We start from the raw sequence: 20,153 nt of genomic DNA on the forward strand, positions 1-20,153 counted from the left end.
GAGGTGGAGATGGGGATGGCGACGAGCAGTCAGAAAAGGCTAAGAGAGAAGCTGGAGGATCTCGAGAGCCTCTCCAGGAGGCAAAAACTGAAGCCATTGAAGGTGCGGGAGGCCGTCAAGTACGTGGCGAGCATGCTGGAGAAGTTGATGGGAGGGGATCCTTGATCATTCTTTTGAGGTGGACGAGGCTGCAGGTGGGGGAGCAGCCGAGGGCAATGGCGGTGAGGATGCATTGTTTCTTGGCGAGGAGAAGATCGCGGTGGGCGAGGCAGATAAAAATAAAAGCAAATTACTACAGATGGTGGAATGTGAAACAATGAGAGAAAATACTGGACAATCTCAGCAGATCTGACAGCATCTGAGCAGCACGGTAGCACTGTTGCTTCATAGCTCCAGGGTCCCAATTCTACTGGAATTCTTCAAGGAGGGAACGGGTGGAGTGGACAAGGGGGAGCCAGTGGATCTGGTTCATGGCTGTTAGCACTGTTGCTGCACAGCACCAGGGACCCGGGTTTGATTCCTGGCTTGGGTCATTGTCTGTGCAGAGTCTGCACGTTCTCCCCATGTCTGCGGGGGTTTCCTCCCACAAGTTCCGAAAGACGTGCTCGTTAGGTGAATTGGACATTCTGAATTCTCCCTCGGCTTAGCCGTTCGTTCTTTTTGGACACTGAAGGGCAATTTAGCATGGCTGGGGTATAGGTGGCAACCTGCCGTTGGGGGCCTGTGTTCCTCATTCCTTGAATGGCCTACTCATACTCCTGTTTTCTATGTTTCCATGTGGTTGTGCCACTGAATACAATGGAGGGTATCTCAAAGTGAAGGTAGCTCTTAATCAGAAGCTTTTTCCCAGGGCGGAAAAGTTAATAACTGGCGACAGAGGTTTAAGGTGCAAAGTTTAGAAGAGATGCTCAACGCTAATTTAAAAAAAAATTTTTTTTACACAAAAGGTGGTGAGTGTCTGGAACTTGCTGCCGGGGGAGGTGATGGAAGCAGGTACGATAGCAACGTTTAAGAGACATCTTGACAAATATAGGAATAAGATTGGATTAGAGAGATACAGACCCCAGAAGTGCAGAAGGTTTTAGTTCAGGCAGGCATCATGATCGGCACAGGCTTGGAGGGCCAAACGGCCTATTCCTGTGCTGTTGTTTGTCTACACAAGTACTGCGTGGGTCACTCCTACTAATACAGTCATGGATATATGCATCTGCGACAGCTAGATTGGCAAGGACAGGGCCAAGCAGGTTTTACCTCTTGTTGGTTCCCTCATCAAGACTCAGTCTGGCAGTTGGCCAGCTCAGTCAGTAGTGATGCTAGTTGAGGTACTCTTGGACCCTGATGTCCACCACTCGGAGTACATCTGATACCCTCAGGGCGGAATTCTCCGCAGGGGGCCGAATTCGTGAAGGCCGTCGTGAACTCGGCCGAGGTTCACGACGGCCTCGGAGCCTGCTCCCCACACCTAATTCACCCCCACCCGGGGGGCTAGGAGCAGGCCTCCGTCTTTCTCGGCAGCGACATCGTCACGCCGAGAATGTGAAGTCATCCCCACATGTGCGGGTTGCCGGTTCCAACCCGCGCATGCGCGGATGACTTCATCGCGCAGACGGCACGAACCCGCACATGCGCGGTGGCCGTCTTTCTCCTCAGCCGCCCGGCAAGACGAGGCGGCTTGATCTTGCCGGGCGGCGGAGGGGAAAGAGTGCGTCCGTTTTGGACGCTGGCCCGACGATCGGTGGGCACCGATCGCGGGCCTGTCCCCTCCCGAGCACAGTCGTGGTGCTCCCGTGCCAATCGGGCCCCTAGATGCCCCAAACGGGCATCTGGCGCCCGTTTCACGAAAGCAGCGACCAGGTGTGGTTGCTGCCGTGGTGAAACGGGCGTGAAGGGCTGGCCGCTGCTCGTGAAAAACGCTGAGCGGCGATTATTCCGAGCCCGGGGGGGGGGGGGGGTGGGGGGGGGGGGGGGGGGGGGGGGGGGGGGGGGGGGGGAGGAGGAGGAGGAGGAGGAGGAGGGGGGGGGAGAAGAGAGAATCGCTGGGGGCACCAGGGGGGGCGTAAAAAATGTCGGGAGGCCCTCCCACAATTCTCCCACGCCACGTGGGGAGCGGAGAATTCCACCCTCAATGTTTCCTTCATGTGGTGTTTAACATGGAAGAATTCTGACTCATCAACTGAGGTGCGTAATAGGTGGTAACTAGCAGGCGGTTTCCTTGTCCATATTTGCCTTGATACCATGAGACTTTAATGATGTTCAGAGTTAATGTTGAGGACTCTCAGGGCAACACTCTCCTTATGCCACTGTGCTGCCACCTTCTGTGGATGTGGCCATACTCAGTGATGGTGCTGTCATTGCTACTGTAGTGATTGCTACCAGTCTTTTCCTTTGTGTAGTGATTTTACTTCTGCCTGCTGTGGCTATTGTGCAGAGACAACTAACCAGACAAACTAAACTAGAACGATGATGGATGTAATCCATGTCTGCAAGGGCATGGAAGTTATGTGGCTGCACCTATGCATATGCAGTTTTTTTCAGTTAGAACATTTTCTGCTATCCCCATGCTAGAATTTTTTCTCCCATTCAAATTATTTTATTGTTCCGTGCTGTTCAAAGCAGGGAGAGAAAAATTCGTAACTATCTGCAGCTTTTTGAACAACTTAAAAGAAAAGGGCGCAGTTGTCCTTGCTAAGTAATATCTGGTGTTGCATTGCTGCATACATACCTGTAGAGTAACACCCTGGATTATTAATCTCAACTGTTGATCTCTCGTCAAACTCCATCACCAGACGATTATCGTCTGCCTCTTTCCCTCCCAGATCAGGCCGAGATGTTGGGGAAAGCCACAAGAGATGGTTGTGCCGTCTAAGGTGTCTGGAAAAGAAGAGATCTGATCCAAAGGTTGAGATGTCATCTGGAAGATTTCCAATGGGAATGTGGTAATATCTGGAAAGAAATTATGCATTTTGTGTGAAACATTTGTTTATTACACAGTAATTTCCCCTCTCAGTCTTCAATGCTCTTATTTTATTTTGCTTTATTAATTCAAACTTCCTCAATGTAAGGAACAGGGGTCACACAAACACCATCATCCAAATAGATAGAATTTGAATTGATCACATTTTGCCAGTAGCAGGTAGTCGTCATCTTTGGGTATGCACACAAAATCGGGGTGCATTTTTTCCCTTTCTAACGCTTCACTTTTATTTTAAGATGTGGAGATGCCGGTGTTGGACTGGGGTGGGCACAGTAAGGAGTCTTACAACACCACGTTAAAGTCCAACAGGGTTGTTTAGAATCACCAGCTTTCGGAGCGCAGCTCCCACATCAGTTTTACCTTTCAACCTCTCCACCTGTTAGATATCCCTGTACCATGCATCTCCCCAGCCGAAAGAGACATTGAGAAACTATCCGCAAGACTTTTGCCAATGTTATTATATAACTGGCACTTGGAGGTGTACAAGTGGAATTAAAATTATATTTTCCTCAGACGTTCTCAAAGATATGGACAAGGTGACTAAATCTTCATGTCTATGGTCAAGGATGCTAATTCCAACAATACATGGTAGGTTGCAACTGGTTTTCCCCTCCATTCTTCTCTGCTTTTTGCTGACAGCATAAATTGGTGTGTAGTAACTTGCCCATATGGCCATTTGTTTATGCTCGCCTTGACAAAAATGTCAGCAAGCCATTCCATGGAGAGGGTGCAATGGTCCAGAACAATCACATCTTAATACAACATCTATACATTTGCACATCTCAAGTATCACTGAATGGGTAAATAAGAGTGGAAACCCCAATTGATTTTCACTCCCACCCTGCACCATCCGCCTCACCCCCAATCCTGAAACACTGGGGCAAATTGTCAACTCTGCTGCAGCTGTCCTGCCTATGTTAGCACAGTGGAGAGATCTCCATCACCAGCATGGGCTTTGAACTTACCCTAGTTCCTTGCTAATTGTTAGTACATAGAGATAAAATGGGGAAGTAAGAAATCTAAAAATGGGGAATGTGTTCTGGTGGTTTATTGCTTCAAGGAAAAACGAGCTACTTTTAAAATGGAAATTGGAAAATAAAAGCAGATTGGCTGTGTGGAGGAACTAGAGCTTTGATGCGCTGATTAGATATGCAACATGTTGCATTTGATATGCAACACTGTGAACAAATGTTTACCCAAAGCAAGTTGGTAACAATGGGAGATGGAATGCCAAAAAAATAGAGATGATAAAATAAAAGTTCAAAAGATGGGACTGATTTCATATTTACATTCAAAAAGGTGAGCTCATGTAATAAAGGTAATTAAGAGGGACTTCCGAGAAGGTTATTTCAGATAAAGGAAGATCAAAAGGAAAAACCTGTGTATCAAAGGATGCTCACCATATGGAACGTTTTGAGACCGTAGCCCACACAGCAGGAAGCTGTGCCCACTTCCAACAAACTGTGCCTGGAGAAAGCCAGCTGTTTCTTTAAATAGGAAGCAACCCCCAAAAAGATATAGCTGCCTGGTGTGCTAACTATTGCTGGGTTTTGCTTACAACTTTAAAACCTATGGGATGTTGTTTGGGGAGGTTTAGCTCTAGGGTCAGAAAAACAGACGGTTTGGAACTGGGTAAATTTAAAGATATTGTGAATAGTCATTAATGTAGTTACATATTTTAGTTTACTGTTTAATAAACATACAACACCAGAGTTTGAACATCCTTCACTGATCATATCCTTCCTCACAATATACCAAATGCAAAATACAGTTGAGAGCAGCAAATGCAAAGCTCCCTTTGGGTTTTGGAACGTCTTCGCATTTAACATAAATGTGCTCTTAACATAAACCATTGAAAGAGCTCGCCTGAAATAAAGTAAATTTCAGTCATGTTGTAGGACCTATTCACTTTCAGGAACTTTTCATTTCTTCTACCTGGCCATCTCAAATGCTTTGGACAGAATGCTATCCAGGCTGAGGTAGTGTCTGATCATTCTACGAACACCATGACGCTGCCAATCCAATACACCATAGCTGATATCATCATTTACATGAACAGGCACCATCGGAAATTCATCCAGAACTGGCATTCCGTTTTTCAGCCTCTTCAGGTCCCACTTCGATTGTACAGCAATAAGAGTTGGACCTCTTTTTTCATCCTTAAAAATACAAATTAAAATCAGTCAGCTTCCTTCCATTTCTGTGCAGACCGTTGCATTAAGATTAATCTTTAATTGCCTCTTGTCCTTATTTTAGAAATTGACATACAATAGCAGGAACAGTTTGCCAGTCCTATTCAATGATTCTACTCTATGTTTTGCAAGACACGCATCCTGGGGAAATTGCCATTAGCCCAAGACATCAACTCAGTTTAGCCACGAGTAAATCTGCCTCAGAGCAGAAGGGTGCATATAGGAAAGTCCTGACTTTTTTGAAGTAGCACACAAGTTACCATACTGATCACAGGAAGTTACAAGTTTGCAATTATATTTAGAATGCACAAAATACATGCACAATAGTGTGCAGCTCGAACCTATTGCAAGGCAAAAATCAAAATAATTCAAATTGGTATTCATCCTAAAAAATTGCTCCAGAAACTTCTGTTTATCTAGTCAATTTGTAATGTTAGGAAAACAAATGTAGTTAAGGGATTTATATTTGTATTGGTAAACATTTGAAACATGGTAGAGATTTAAGTGGGTTTAAACTAATGTAACTGGAAGGGTAAAATCTAAAGTTAGATTCATGCTGGACAAAGATGTTTGTATGTAACTGACAGTGACCCAAGCCAGGAACCGAACCCGGGTCCCTGGAGCTGTAAAGCAATAGTGCTAACCACTGCTACCATGTCGTAGTGTGGGTTGGTTAAATTCCAAATGTATTTCTATTGTGGTTAGAGGGCTACGGCGTGAAGAGTAAATAAACGAGCAGTGGATGCTTAGTAACTAGGGGCCCCAGACGGTAGAAAAGCTTTTAAGTTTTAGCTAGATATATTGCAGTTGAAGACAATACCAGGCAGTAAACATCTCTCAACTTTGCCAGAAGACGGGCAGCACAAGTGGATAGCACTGTGGCTTCACAGCGCCAGGGTCCCAGGTTTGATTCCCCGCTGGGTCACTGTGCGGAGTCTGCATGTTCTCCCCATGTCTGCGTGGGTTTCTTCCGGGTGCTCCGGTTTCCTCCCACAGTCCAAAGACGTGCAGGTTAGGTGGATTGGCCATGATAAATTGCCCCTTAGTGACCAAAAAGGTTAGGAGGGGTCATTGGGTTATGGGGATAGGGTGGAAGTGAGGGCTTGAGTGGGTCGGTGCAGACCCAATGGGCCAAATGACCTCCTTCTGCACTGTATGTTCTATGTTCTAAGACAGACTGAATGGGGCAGCATGGTAGTGCAGAAGTTGGCACTGATGCCTCACGGCGCCAAGGACCAGGGTTCGATCCCGGCCCGGGTCACTGTCTGTGTGGAGTTTGCACATTCTTCCCGTGTCTGCATGGATCTCACCCCCACAACCCAAAGATGTGCAGGATAGGTGAATTAGCATGCCAAATTGCCCATAATTGGAAAAAAAACTGGGTGCTTTAAATTTATTTTAAAAAATAAAACTGGACAGGATGGGTGCTGCAAAGGGGCAGGCTTCCCAAAGAGCCAGCTACTGTGCAGATAACCAGGGAATTGGGACATAAAGAACGTTATAAGACGACTGAAGTTAAGAGAACAGAGGCAAAGATATTTTACAGAAGAATTCAAGGAAGAGTAAACAAAGTGTTCTGAATTAAAGAGACAATTGCAGTAACCAGTGGGAAAGCAGACTTCAGAGGCAAATCAAAAGTTTGATGCCATTTTAATAGAGTCTGGTAATTGAGTTAAACCATTGGGATCAGTTTGTACATCAATCAAGACAAAGAAATCCTTAAGGGTTGGTGTGAAACCCAGATACTGGATCTGTTTTTAAAAGTAGAGCTGAAGTTTTGTTTAAAAGAGTTATTTGGAAAATCTGGACTAGGTTTTGGATTGCAAACACCAAATGGTAAGCATTATTGTAAAAGAAGATTTTAAGCATGTTTTTGGGAGGGGAGCTTGTAAATTCATGTGACAATCATCTGGGGAGATTCTGAGGAGAAATCCAGATACTAACTTGGGTTTAGAATGGAGTGTGTCTGTGTGTGACCGCTGCCAATCTGGACGCTGTGTTAATGAGCCCACTGAAGCTTAAGATGTACCTTGGAATCAGCGTTAATCTTAAAATTTGTGTGCATTTGTTAAGAGAATGAGGAAGTAAAGGAGTATTGTACAATCATCCTTCTTTTTATGTTTAACAAATGATTGTGGTGTAGCCATCTGGGATGGCCACTTACAATAAGAAACATGGACGGTCGCAAAGCATAACGGGAAAAATGGACAATGCAAGGTTCAGACAGGCTCAGAGCCCGAATGTATATTTGTGAGCGAAGAATCCAGACACCATCGAAATCCCCAACCGATTAGCATTTTGATGGCTCATCTCCGTAAGACAACAGACTGATACTTGAGCAACCAATACAATCCCAGATATTTCGGCGCCACTCCCTGTATTTGGGAAGCATCAACAACAGGGTCAATGACCGCTTAGGACACGCCCGGCCATTAAGGCACCCACCCCGTTATTGGCTCAAATCAAATCCAGTGATCAAGAATTACCCAATTAATGGGGTCCAAACTGAAGGACCGCCCAAAACTCCCGAAGGATAAAAAGAAAGACCGCCATGCGTTCGATCTCTCTTGGACCTGGCGCTCCGGCAACTTCTGCTTCCAAGTGCAGCACCACCAGAAGCAAGTTCAAGTTCAACGCCCGCTACCAGACGGATGAGCCCAGCTGAGCAGCAGTTACTTCTACAGACCCGATAGATCCAGATTTGAACAAAGGCCACTGTTTCGCTGACCTAAGCCGGGTGCCTGAAGTTAAGTACAGGTTGTCATAGTTGATTATTGTAATTTAACTAGTAGTGTTTATGTTGCATGATAATTGTGTGTGTAAATAAAGTACCCTTGATCTTGAACTAACTAACTGGTGTTTGGCTCTTTGATCGATAGCCGGTTGAACCTTGTGGTGGTATCATTTGATACCTGGCGACTCTGAGCAATGTAATATCGATTTCCAAAGAAAGAAGAGCAACCTTATTGATTGCCATATTTATAGCAGGTACAAAAAGGCAACAGTGGTCCTGTGACTCTGTTCCTCCATATTTTATGAAAAAAAGGTATGATCTTTTGAACCAGGGCATCAGGTGCATGGTAAAACCATCAACTACAAATTCCATTCAAAGATGCACACCATCTCTGGCTTGTAAATGTACCAATGTTTTTTCATCATTGCTGAAGGCAGCGTTTCATGGGGGCGGCTCATCACCACCACTTTCTCAAGGACAATAAATAGTGAACTTGCAATCAATGCTCACTTTCCGTGAATGAGGTAAAAAATAGCTTTATACTTATTCAGTTAAAAGATCATGCTGCAGTGTCTAGCCAGATTTAATGACTGGTGCTCAGTTAAAAATCACAAAAAATAAATTGATTTAAGATGTCTGAACACGCACACAGAATATTAATTTAAAAGAAGAAAGTGTGTTTTCTGCTTTAAATAGAAAACCCCAACAGTGGGAAAGAAAACCTACTTTATTATCTGCTATTTTTTTTCAACACATCGCCCCAATTGAAGTTATTACCTTGTAGCTCAACAGAAGGCGTTGAATCGCTCTGTAGACTAACTTTGGGTCCTTTTCTGCCCGAACCTCAAATGTGTGCTTATCAGGTGGCAGTAGTTCTTCATTCAATTTCTCCAGCATTGCAGTGCGCTCAGCTGCGTACAGGTTATTCAAGTTTGGCATCTGATTACTGCGCACCTTTGGTGAGATAGAAACAAGTCTAAGGAACAGCAGCCCGTGAACAAAATTGTCTGCAATATTTTAGGTTCCCAACAGTTCATGCATTTTAAACCATCAAAGTTGTTACCCCAGAAATACATTTTCTGTTAAGTCAGTAAGAATTAACATGAGCGAGATAACGACTATTGAGGTATAATCAAAAATAAGAAAACTTCCATCAGAGGATTGCTGAAGGATTTAAAATTAGTAGTCAGTCACTGTCTGATGTCCTCCATCTCCTAGAAAACCCCAAAGCTATTAATTGGGTTATATAAATTGGTATAACATTCACAAATTTCAATCAAGACGCATTTCCAAAATATCAACTTGCTCCCATTAAATTCTGTTAATCTAGTTGGGAATGGTATAGACTGGAGTTCTCCACCTTCAGGCACTGTGTGAGATCCACCTATGGTTCATGGGAATTTCTATGCTCAAGAGGTGAAAAACGCCTCACAATTATACAGTACAGAAGGATTCCAATTCAGAATGTCATGTCTGCACTAACTCTTTGAGAGCGCTACCAATATGTCACATGTCCCTTGGTCCGAACCACTTTGCCTTTGGGAATAGCTTCTCTCCACCTACTCTTGAAAAACCCTTTATACTTTTGAACACCAACATGAAGAGCAGGCCAATTTTTTTCAGAAAGCAAATTACTGCAACAAGTACTCCCTGATCAACTTCAGCATAGAAGATTTCTATGTGTCCAACAATCTTTTGCACCAATGTGACATTTTCTACACCAATAATTCTGTTGCCCCTCAACGATATCAATTTTGTGATAATTAGCTTCAATTTATTGGAATTTTGTGCTGGGATCCAAATAGCAACTGTTTATGTTAAAACACTAAAGTCAATACAAATATAAATACCTTAAAAATACATTTGTGCAAAACCTGCAAGCTGGTTACAAGGTGTTAGGGAAACATTGTTCCATCCAGCAGTTTCTGTCAAGCCAACTCTCAGCACAGACTGCAAGGAAAAACGTTTTGTGTCTCGAGATTACAAATTTTAAAATGTCCATGTATTGACACAGCAACAACTGCTGTAAACTCGAGGGAGTAGAATATTAAGTTATTCATTTCACGGCACTGGCAAACACACAACATCCATGGTATATTGTTTTTCTTCCTCGTGATGGAAGAGTAGCTTTACTCTGCATCTTTTAAAGGTTATACTCCAGAATTCTCTACCTCTTTAAAAGCAGATTTTTCTTGGTTTCTGGTGCCACTGACATTAGTAGGTCTCTAGTACCTTGAGCCAAAATAATTAATTCTGGCATATATGGAAATGGAGTCTTACCGTGTGCTCCTCAACCACGTGCACTTACCAGTTGGGATCACAATTAGCAATTAGGAAATAGTGGTCATTTTTGCTCTTGATAGCCCATAGTCAACTGTCCTTACCCTAGATCAGCTAGCACTTTTTACTTGCATTTTACACATTGTGCTTCAGAAAAGCATAGTGCCCTACATCTGAAGCAAAACATGTAAAATGCAAGTGATTTATTTTTTTAAAGTGGGCAACACGATGGCACAGTGGTTAGCACTACTGCCTCACAGCTCCAGAGACGCGGGTTTAATTCCAGCTTCCGATGACCGTCTGTGTGGAGTTTGCACTTTCTCCGGGTGCTCCGGTTTCCTCCCACAGTCCAAAGATGTGCAGGTTTGGTGGATGCTAAATTAGCCCTTAGCGTCCAAAAGGTTAGGTGGGGTCACTGGGTTATGGGGATAGGGTGGAGGTGTAGTAGGGTGCTCTTTCCAAGGGTCGAATAACCTCCTTCTGCTCTGCAGGGATTCTCTGAACACTGCAAATTCTATTCTAGAAACAGCATAGAATAAAATATGGCCCATTTTTGGTCTTTTTAATATACTTAAAGCAAACGCATCTTGGTTATTTTATGGAACAAACCTTCTTTCTTGATGCAGAAATCTGTAGTTATCTGGAAGGCTGATCTTAGAATTACTTACAGTGTCAAGAACAAATATGGAGGCCTTTCGTTGAGAAGGGATGAACAGGCCAAATAGGGCCTTATTTCCTTGAGAATTGTGATAGAAGTACATGTGTCGGATGCTACCTGCAGAAACAAAAGGGAACAGATTATTTTAACTCTGATGGAATTTGTTTTTCCCCCTAACCTGTTATATATAGCTTGAATAAAATCTGAGGAACTAAAGTCAATCACTAGCCTCGGCAAAGAAAGGAACTCTTAAAAACACTTTTCACAACCACAGCATATTCCACAGCACTTCAATGGTTGCGAATTGCAGAGCTGGATTATATGTTGGAAGAGCGCTCCCCACACCTTAGCTTCAGTTTTGGATGACAGCCCACCTCTGCTTGGCTTATTTGCTCCACTTTAATTTTTGAACAATTGTCCCTCAATTTGTATGAGTCAGGACTTCCTTCTGTCTGCAGCAGGAAATCCCAACTCTTTAGAGCTGTTGGCCAATTGGGGGCTAAAGGTTCAGCGCTACACAAGGATCTGTGGCTACTTCAGCAGGCCTGGGAGAAAGGGGAACCGTGGATCTCCTCAAACCCAGTTAAGCCAGTAGTCCTCTTGGGGCTAGGTTGGCAGACAGAGGAGTGCGGGTATGGGCATGTCAGACAGGGCAGGGAGAGGGGGGTGGATACAGGGAGCTTAATTACTGTTAATGGCCTTGGTTGTGCAGCCCATCGTATGCCTCCCCTGCTGCCCATAAACACCTAGCCTGGGTAGGTAAGCAGGCAGGAGGCATGCTGCCAAATGGTATTGAACCCTAATTTTGCATCCACGGCAGCTTTCCCACCCAGGATGGCCTGTAAAGTTCTGCCTGTGCTTACTATTATAATGTAGGCAAACACAGTAGCTAAGTTACAGACAACAAGGTCTCACAAATGCAAACAGGATGAGACAAGTTAACAGGTAACCATTTCTAGTGGTTCTGGTCAAGGGATAAATGTTCATAACAGTTTAGTTTTCCCCGAAGAAGTCGATAGACGGCTGCCATCTCCAGACAAACCCCAACATTGATCCTCTCTGGGGGAACTTAATTTTCTCAAGCCTGAGAAACCCAGCCATGTCACTAACCCATATCTCTAATTTTGGGGGTACAGAATCCCTCCACAATAATAGGATCTGTCTTCAGACTACCAAGGTGGTAAAGGCCAAAATGTCAGCCTCTCTTGCCCTCTGGACTCCCGGGTCTTCCGACACTACAAAGATCGCCATCTCTGAACTCGGTGCCACCCTCGTTTTTAGCACCGTGGACATGACATCGGCAGATCCCTGCCAGAGACCCCCAAGCTTCGGACATGCCCAAAACATGTGGACATTATTTGCGACCCCGCACATCTCACACATCTGTCCTCCACCCCAAAAAACCTGCTCATCCAGGCCACCGTCATGTGTGCCCAGTGAACCACCTTGAATTGTATCAGGCTGAGCTTGGCACATGTTGACTCCAACTCAGACCCTCCTCCCATACGCCTGCCTCAAGCTCCTTACCAAGCTCACCTTCACACTTCCGCTTTACTTCCCGTATCTGGGTTCCCTCCCACTCCATGAACTCTTTATAAATCTCAAAGATCTTCCCTTTCCCCACTCCCGTTTTTGAAACTACCTTATCTTGTATCCACTGTGTGCCATCGGATCTTTAAGCCCACCTAAGAGAAGGGGCCTCAATTCACTACCGCATCAAAAAATAGCAACTTTACAGTGAAGAATTGGTATTGCACTGAAATATCAATCTATGTTACATTCTTAAGTTTCAGGTAAGATGGGACCCACAATCTTCTGGTGAGTTACCAATGAACTTGAGCCAATATCTTAAACCAGATTAGGTTATAACTAGCTAAGGAACATATCAAATTTTAATTAATATTAATAATTTGGTTGTATTAAATAAGGCTTCATGAAAAACACATACGAATAGAAACTTGCCTCAAGGAAATTATAAAAGTTAGTTAATAGTATTTTTAAACTGCATCATTAGGTGCATTTTGTCTGGTTTTGTAATTAATTGGTTAATTTTCTATACTCAAGTTGAGACAGTAAAACAAGTCTATTTTCACTTTTGTGAACTTATAGCATATTATTATATTTGGAGGATGACACGGTGGTCAGCACTGCTGCCTCACAGCGCCAGGGAACCAGGTTCGATTCCCACCTTGGGTGACTGTGTGGAGTCACCCAAGGTGCTCTCAAAGTGATTCCCTTACAGGAGGCCTCGTCCACTCATTCCCACACGGACCTTTGTACTCCATCCACTTCCGGACCATGGCAATGTTTGCTGCCAATAATAAGTTCTGTAAATTTGGGAGCGCCATGCCTCCTCTCCGTCTATATCTCGCAAGGAAAGCTCTCTTGGTTCTTCCCTGCCCACACAACGCCCAGGATCATGTTATTCACCTTCCTAAAGAACTTGGGCAAGAAAACTGGGAAATGCTGAAATACAAATTAAAAATTTCAGCAGAACCACCATTTATACAGTTCGAACTCTCCACGTCAAGGACAATAGCAACATGTTCCATCTCTAAGTCCTCCCTCATCGGAAACTCAACCTCACTAACCGGAACGGCAGCTTATTCAAACTACCCTTCTGCTACCTTGTATTAATCGGAAACACCTCACTTTTTGCCATATTTAATTTGTATCCCGAGAAGGTGCCAAACTCTTTCAGAACTCCATTATCCTACCTTGCAACCCATGGGGTTTGATATATACAGGAGGAGGTCATCCGCACATAGAGAGACCCTCTCCCCCGCTCAACACTACTCCATTCCCTAGAGGACCGGAGAGCTATCGTCAATGGCTCGATCGCAAGGGCAAAGAACAATGGAGTGGTCACCCCTGTCTTATCTCAAGCTGCAAAGCCCAAACCTTTCCAGTACATCAAGTAAATAAGCCCATTCCACCCAGTCAAACGCTTTCTCCGCAGCCATAGACACCATCACTACCCCCCCCCCCCCCCCCGTAGGCATCATGATCACATCCAATAGCCTCCACACATTTGTCGATAGCTGCCTGCCCTTAATAAACCCCACCTGGTCTTCCCCAATCACATCCGGCACCTAACCGTTCATTCATGTAGCCAGAACCTTTGCCAGAAGCTCCACATCAATGTTCATTAGTGTGATCGGTCGGTAAGATCCACAATATTCGGGCTCTTTGCCCTTCTTTGGGATGAGTGAGATAGATGCCTGCGTCAAAGGTGGGGTGGTACGCTCACACATTTCCAGCACTTCGTTATACATCTGCACCAACAAGGCACACAGTGACCAAAACCGCTTATAGAATTTGGCAGCCAATCCATCTGGGCGTGGGGCCTTCCCAGACTGCATCAACCCCATGCACTCCATCACCTCTTGCAGCCCCACTGGGGCCCCTAGCCCTTGCCCGTTCTTCGCTCGGCAACTCCAAACTATCCAAAAAATATCTCCTTTCCTCATCCCCGGTAGAGGTTCCGACCTCTATAAATTCCGGTCAAAACCTCTGTCATTCCTCAAGCAGAGCCTCCTCGGGCGACTCGAGTATTTTCGATCAACTGTCAAAATTTCCTCCAACAGTCTCGATTTGTCTACCCGCTCCACCCTCACTGTGCACAGGGATCGAGTTGAGCTCATTGATTATAATCATGTATGATGATCCAACTCAACAGTGTAATCTCACTTTGCCTCCATATCCTTTGATCCCCTTTGCCCCTAGTGCTATATCTAACTGCTTCTTGAAAATATACAATGCTTAGGCCTCAACCACTTCCTGCGGTAACAAACGAGTGAAGAAATTTCTCCTCATCTCTGTCTTAAACTCCCCATCTTCAGGCTGTGACCCCTGGTTCTGGACACCCCCCACCTGGTTCTGGACACCCCCACCATCGGGAACATCCTTCTTTCATCTACCCTGTCTAGTCCTGTTAAAACCTTATTTGTTTCTATGAGATTCCCCCTCCTTCTGAACACCAGCGAATATAATCCCAACCGTCTCAATCTCTCCTCGTATGTCCATTCTGCCATCCTAGCAATCAGTCTGATAAACCTTTGTTGCACTTGCTCCAGAGCAAGAGTATCCTTTCTCAGGTAAGCAGACCAATAATCATCTTTTTATTAGTGTCACAAGTAGGCTTACATTAACACTGCAATGAAGTTACTGTGAAAATCCCCTAGTCGCCATGCTACAGCGCCTGTTCAGGTGCACTCGGAGAATTCAGAATGTCCAATTCACCTAACGACACGTCTTTTGGGACATGTGGGAGGAAACCGGAGCACCCGGAGGAAACCCACGCTGATACGGGGAGAACGTGCAGACTCCACACAGACAGTGACCCAAGCGGGAATCGAACCTATATCCCTGGCGCTATAAAGCAACTCTGCTACCGCAGTACTGCAGACAATATTCCAGGCGCGGCCTCACCAAGGACCTGGACAATTGCAGCAACACATCCCTGCTCTTGTACTCTAATCCTCTTGCAATGAAGGCCACTATCATATGCCTTCTTTACCACCTGCCGTGCCCATTTTAAAATAATCGCTGAAATACAGATATTCAATGGCAATGCAGAGGGCAAACTGGTTTCCAACCAGTACAAATGAAGATGCTATCCATGAATAAAACAGCTCACCAACTAACCATTGAAGTATTAAAAATTCATACAGCTGCTTTGACAACCATCTTCAGTTACAAAACTGATTAGTGTTATTTAACTTGAGCTAGTGTCCATTTCTAAACATTTAAGCACCTTTTAGAGTTAATAAATTTAATTTTGGATTTCTTTTTGTTCCTTCTTGGTAGGACATTTAACAAATTTACTGCCATTTATCAAGAGACTAATGCCACTTAAGCACATACCTGAAGAATAACTGTCTTCAAAGCTGCATTTTAGCAATACATTAGGTTAAACTCACATCAGAAGACTTATTCATTTTTAGAAAATAGAATTATAGTCAGCACAGTAGTGAAATTGATCATTTATTTAAGAGATTGCCCTCGAACTGTAGAAAATCAATTTCAATATGTCAAGTCTTATTAAATTCATGGCTTTCTCCATTCGTCATTTATCGCAATAAAATATCCCAACAGAAGAGATTATGGATTGGTACTTTGATTCCAGGAGGTATTGACGCAATGGTCTCCTTGTCTTTGAGCCAAAATCTCCTGGTTCAAGTACCAATCAGGTGAAGTATCAATATGAAAATGCTTCCAAAACACATCAATGGCAGGGGCTAAGAGCAGGAGAGACTCTTGGTCAGCCATGTATGGAAAGAATACTGCAGTCTCTACCATCACTATCCATAGCTAAAGACTGCAACATGCAAGTAGAAGCAATTAGGACTTCCTGGAGAACTATAACACACCACTACCACTTTGATTCCATGTAAAGACTTCTGTCAAAAAGCCTGCAAGAAGTCAGAGATAGTTTCCAGAGATAGGATGAGGACTGGATAGCGAGTAAAGAAACAGGGCAAGACAAACAAGTGGAATCACCCAAGATATTGAATCAATATAACTGCCAAAACAATGATACGGGCATGGTTCAACTGTTGAACAATAAATGTTCAAGATCTATGAAGAAACTGGACAGCATTTACACATCTTACTTGCATAGTATCAATTATAAAAATCTAATTAGAGCCAGGAAGTATTTTCTCTTTTTATACTTTCCCTCCTGAACAAAATAGAACAGGTCTTAGAGTGCACCCTTTCCCAGCTGTCTTTGATGAACTATTCACTGGGTAATTCTGGGAGCCAAACAGATAATTCAACACATCTCTCAGTTTTCCACGTACCAAATGTATATTTGATGGTTTGCAGTTTATTCACCTCCAAAATTGAAATTAATAATCACTCACTCATTTAAAAAAATGGCATTGAAAACACATTATAATTTCTGCACAAAATGCTGAATGTAAAGTTTGAAACACTGAGAAAAAAGAATTACAGATAAAAATCTGTGCCGATTCCATTTACTTTCAACATTATACCTCATGTTAAACGCATAATCCATTGTCCACAATAACAAAATATTTATCTGCACATCATAAAAGAACTGTCCAGTTACTATGAAGAAACCGGACCACGTTTACCCATACAAGTTGGAAATGTTACATAGATACATCGAAAATAGGAGCAGGAGGAGGCCTTTTGGCCCTTCGAGCCTGCTCCGCCATTCATCACGATCATGACTGATCGTCCAACTCAACAGCCTAATCCTGCTTTCTCCCCATAGCCTTTGCTCCCATTCTCCCAAAGTACTATATCCAGCCGTCTCTTGAATATATTCAAAGTTTTAGCATCAACTACTTCCTACGGTAATGAATTCCACAGGCTCACAACTCTTTGGGTGAAGAAATGTCTGTACAAAATGGTTTACCCTGAATCCTCAGACTTTTCCCCCTGGTTCTGGACACACCCATCATTGGTAACATCTTCCCTGCATCTACCCTGTATAGTCACGTTAAAATTTTATAAGTCTCCGTGAGATCCCCCCTCATTCTTCTGAACTCCAGCGAGAACAATCCTAATCTAGTCAATCTCTCCTCATATGACAGTCCTGCCATCCCTGGAATCAGTCTGGTAAACCTTCGCTTTACTCCCTTGAGAGCAAGAACATCCTTCCTCAGAGAAGCAGACCAAAACTGCACACAATACTCACCAAGGACCTGTACAATTGCAGCAACACATCCCTGTTTCTATACTCAAAACCTCTCGCAACGAAGGCCAACATACCATTAGCCTTCTTTACCGCCTGCTGCACCTGCATGCTTACCTTCAGTGACTGAGGCACAAGGACACACAGGTCCCTCTGCATACTCCCCTCTCCCAATTTACAACCATTCAGGTAGTAATCTGCCTTCCTGTTTTTGCTTCCAAAGTGAATAACCTCACACTTATCCAAATTACACTGCATCTGCCATTGATTTGCCCACTCGCCCAACCTGTCCAGATCATGCTATAGGATCCCTGCATCCTCGTCACAATTCATCCTCCCACCTAACTTGGTTTCATCTGCAAACTTTGAGAAGGCTAATGGTATGTTACATTTTTTTCCTCATCCAAATCATTAATATACAAGTTACGATAAATTATCCTCAAACACCAGCACAATGCACCCCACAACAGCTCATGAGGCAATAGATGGTAATGTGTACCAATTTATGGTGGATTTGCAGGAATTACAAATGATATACACACACATGAAACATTACAAATCTTCCTAAATTATATGACATTTTTTAAGATGAGTAATTACCTGGTTCCAGATAATTAAATTGTGCTAATGAGCGCATTTCCAGTTGCTCCAATTCAAAGGTTTCTGCTTCCCGTCCTGCAAGATAGAGTGATAACTGCCGATTGACCATACAGACGCATCCAAGTTGAACGAGGGCACGAAAGAGCAGGGGAACCTAGGAAAACACACAGAATTAACTTTTCAATACCACAACTGATTGTGGAAATCAAATGGATTGTGATATTAGCAGGGAATTAGATACACACTTGGAAAACCGTTACCATTTGGACAAATGGGGTTAAAGCAAATAGGTAGATCCAACACCAGGATAACGATGGGCCAACTTGGCTTTTTTTGATGCTGGACAATTGATACTAGACGAGTGGTTGAATTATTTTGTTGCATGATAATGTTCCATTCACAGGATAGATCATAGTGAAAACACAGTGCTTACACCTTGCTCCAAATACTGGAATATAACCCGGAAAAGCTCACTCCAGATGCAATTGCAGAAAGCCTCCCATTCTGATCTCCACTTTTGCAGTCTTGCTTGCAGTCTTGCATGCAGTGCATTGCTGCATCAGATCCCAGGCTCCTCTATTGACCACTCCTTTCATACTCTATTGAAGGACTCGTCAAGATAAGAGTGCTTTTAATGGAGGAAAACCCTTACAATCCTGTGAAGATTGATGTAATCATGCAGCGCGCTTGTTTGTGCCTACATAACATTGAAATATCTGGAAACATCAAGTTGGAAAAATTAGTCTGTCTTTTTCTTTACAATTTCGGATTTTGAGGTTTTGCAGCTTTTGTTTTTATATTGCAAGTGTTCATGCAGGCTACCTGCGCTTCTGAGCTTGATAGGAAAATATGTAGTTTGTAGAACTTTAAGAAACAAAATTGCAAATTTACTTTCCGTACATTAAAGTGGCGCAAGGCTCACAACTCTGCAAATGTTAAAATCTCTTGGGCAGCACGGTAGCATGGTGGTTAGCATAAATGCTTCACAGCTCCAGGGTCCCAGGTTCAATTCCCGGCTGGGTCACTGTCTGTGCGGAGTCTGCACGTCCTCCCCGTGTGTGCGTGGGTTTCCTCCGGGTGCTTCGGTTTCCTCCCACAGTCCAAAGATGTGCGGGTTAGGTTGATTGGCCATGCTAAATTGCCCTTAGTGTCCTAAAAAGTAAGGTTAATTGGGGGGGGGGGGGGGGGGGGGGGGTTACTGGTATAGGGTGGATACGTTAGGCTTGAGTAGGGTGATCATTGCTCGGCACAACATCGAGGGCCGAAGGGCCTGTTCTGTGCTGTACTGTTCTATTCTATTCTATTCTCTTCAATGTCGAAATTGCACAATTGATATTTTTGAAGGCAATGATTACCGGAGATATCAATTCGAATTGAATTATTTCATTGCTGAATTGAATATTGTCAATATGCCAGGGCTCAGGACATCTGCTCAGGGCTGGAGAGGAACTTGCAATGGATGGGGGTGGATCCAGTATTCGTGTCCCATATAGGTACCAACGACACTGTTAGAACTAGGAAAGAGGTTCTGTATAGAGTTTGAGGACGTAGGCTCCAAATTGAAAAGCAGAACCTCAAATGCTATAACCTCTGGACTATTGCCTGAGCCATGTGCAAATTGGTATAGCGTACAATTAGAGAAGTGACTAGATGGCTCAAATACTGGTGTGGATGAAGCAGGTTTTGGTTTGTGGGGCACAGGAATTGGGGCTCTACCGTTGGAATGGTCTATAACTGAAGTGCTCGGGGCTGGTTTTGCACAGTGGGCTAAACAGCTGGCTTATAATTCAGAACAATGCCAGCAGCGCGGGTTCAATTCCTGTACCGGCCTCCCCGAACAGGCACCGGAATGTGGCGATTAGGGGCTTTTCACAGTAACTTCATTGAAGCCTACTTGTGACAACAAGTGATTATTATTATTATTTGTTCTTGCAAGCTGCATAACTAGGGAAGTAGAGAGGGCTTTGAACTAACTAGTGGGGCAAAGGATCAAATCTGGAAGGATGTGGAATACCCAAGGGTAGAGATGAGGAAAGAGAAGAACACAG

General features: G+C 43.9%; 1 protein-coding gene across 2 annotated transcripts in view; it reads right to left on the minus strand.

Moving 5' to 3' along the window:
* Nucleotides 1-20,153, minus strand: part of pole (polymerase (DNA directed), epsilon) — a 157,441-nt gene that overhangs the window by 39,559 nt on the left and 97,729 nt on the right. For both annotated transcript variants that reach the window (XM_038776503.1, XM_038776577.1), the window contains 5 exons: nucleotides 18,106-18,259; nucleotides 10,849-10,955; nucleotides 8,678-8,854; nucleotides 4,910-5,133; nucleotides 2,723-2,943 (listed from right to left, as the gene is read on the minus strand). In XM_038776503.1, coding sequence (XP_038632431.1) covers nucleotides 2,723-2,943; nucleotides 4,910-5,133; nucleotides 8,678-8,854; nucleotides 10,849-10,955; nucleotides 18,106-18,259 — 883 coding nt within the window. The remainder of the gene's footprint in view (nucleotides 1-2,722; nucleotides 2,944-4,909; nucleotides 5,134-8,677; nucleotides 8,855-10,848; nucleotides 10,956-18,105; nucleotides 18,260-20,153) is intronic.

This window comes from Scyliorhinus canicula, chromosome 1 (assembly GCF_902713615.1).
Source record: "Scyliorhinus canicula chromosome 1, sScyCan1.1, whole genome shotgun sequence".
Classification (NCBI taxonomy): domain Eukaryota; kingdom Metazoa; phylum Chordata; class Chondrichthyes; order Carcharhiniformes; family Scyliorhinidae; genus Scyliorhinus; species Scyliorhinus canicula.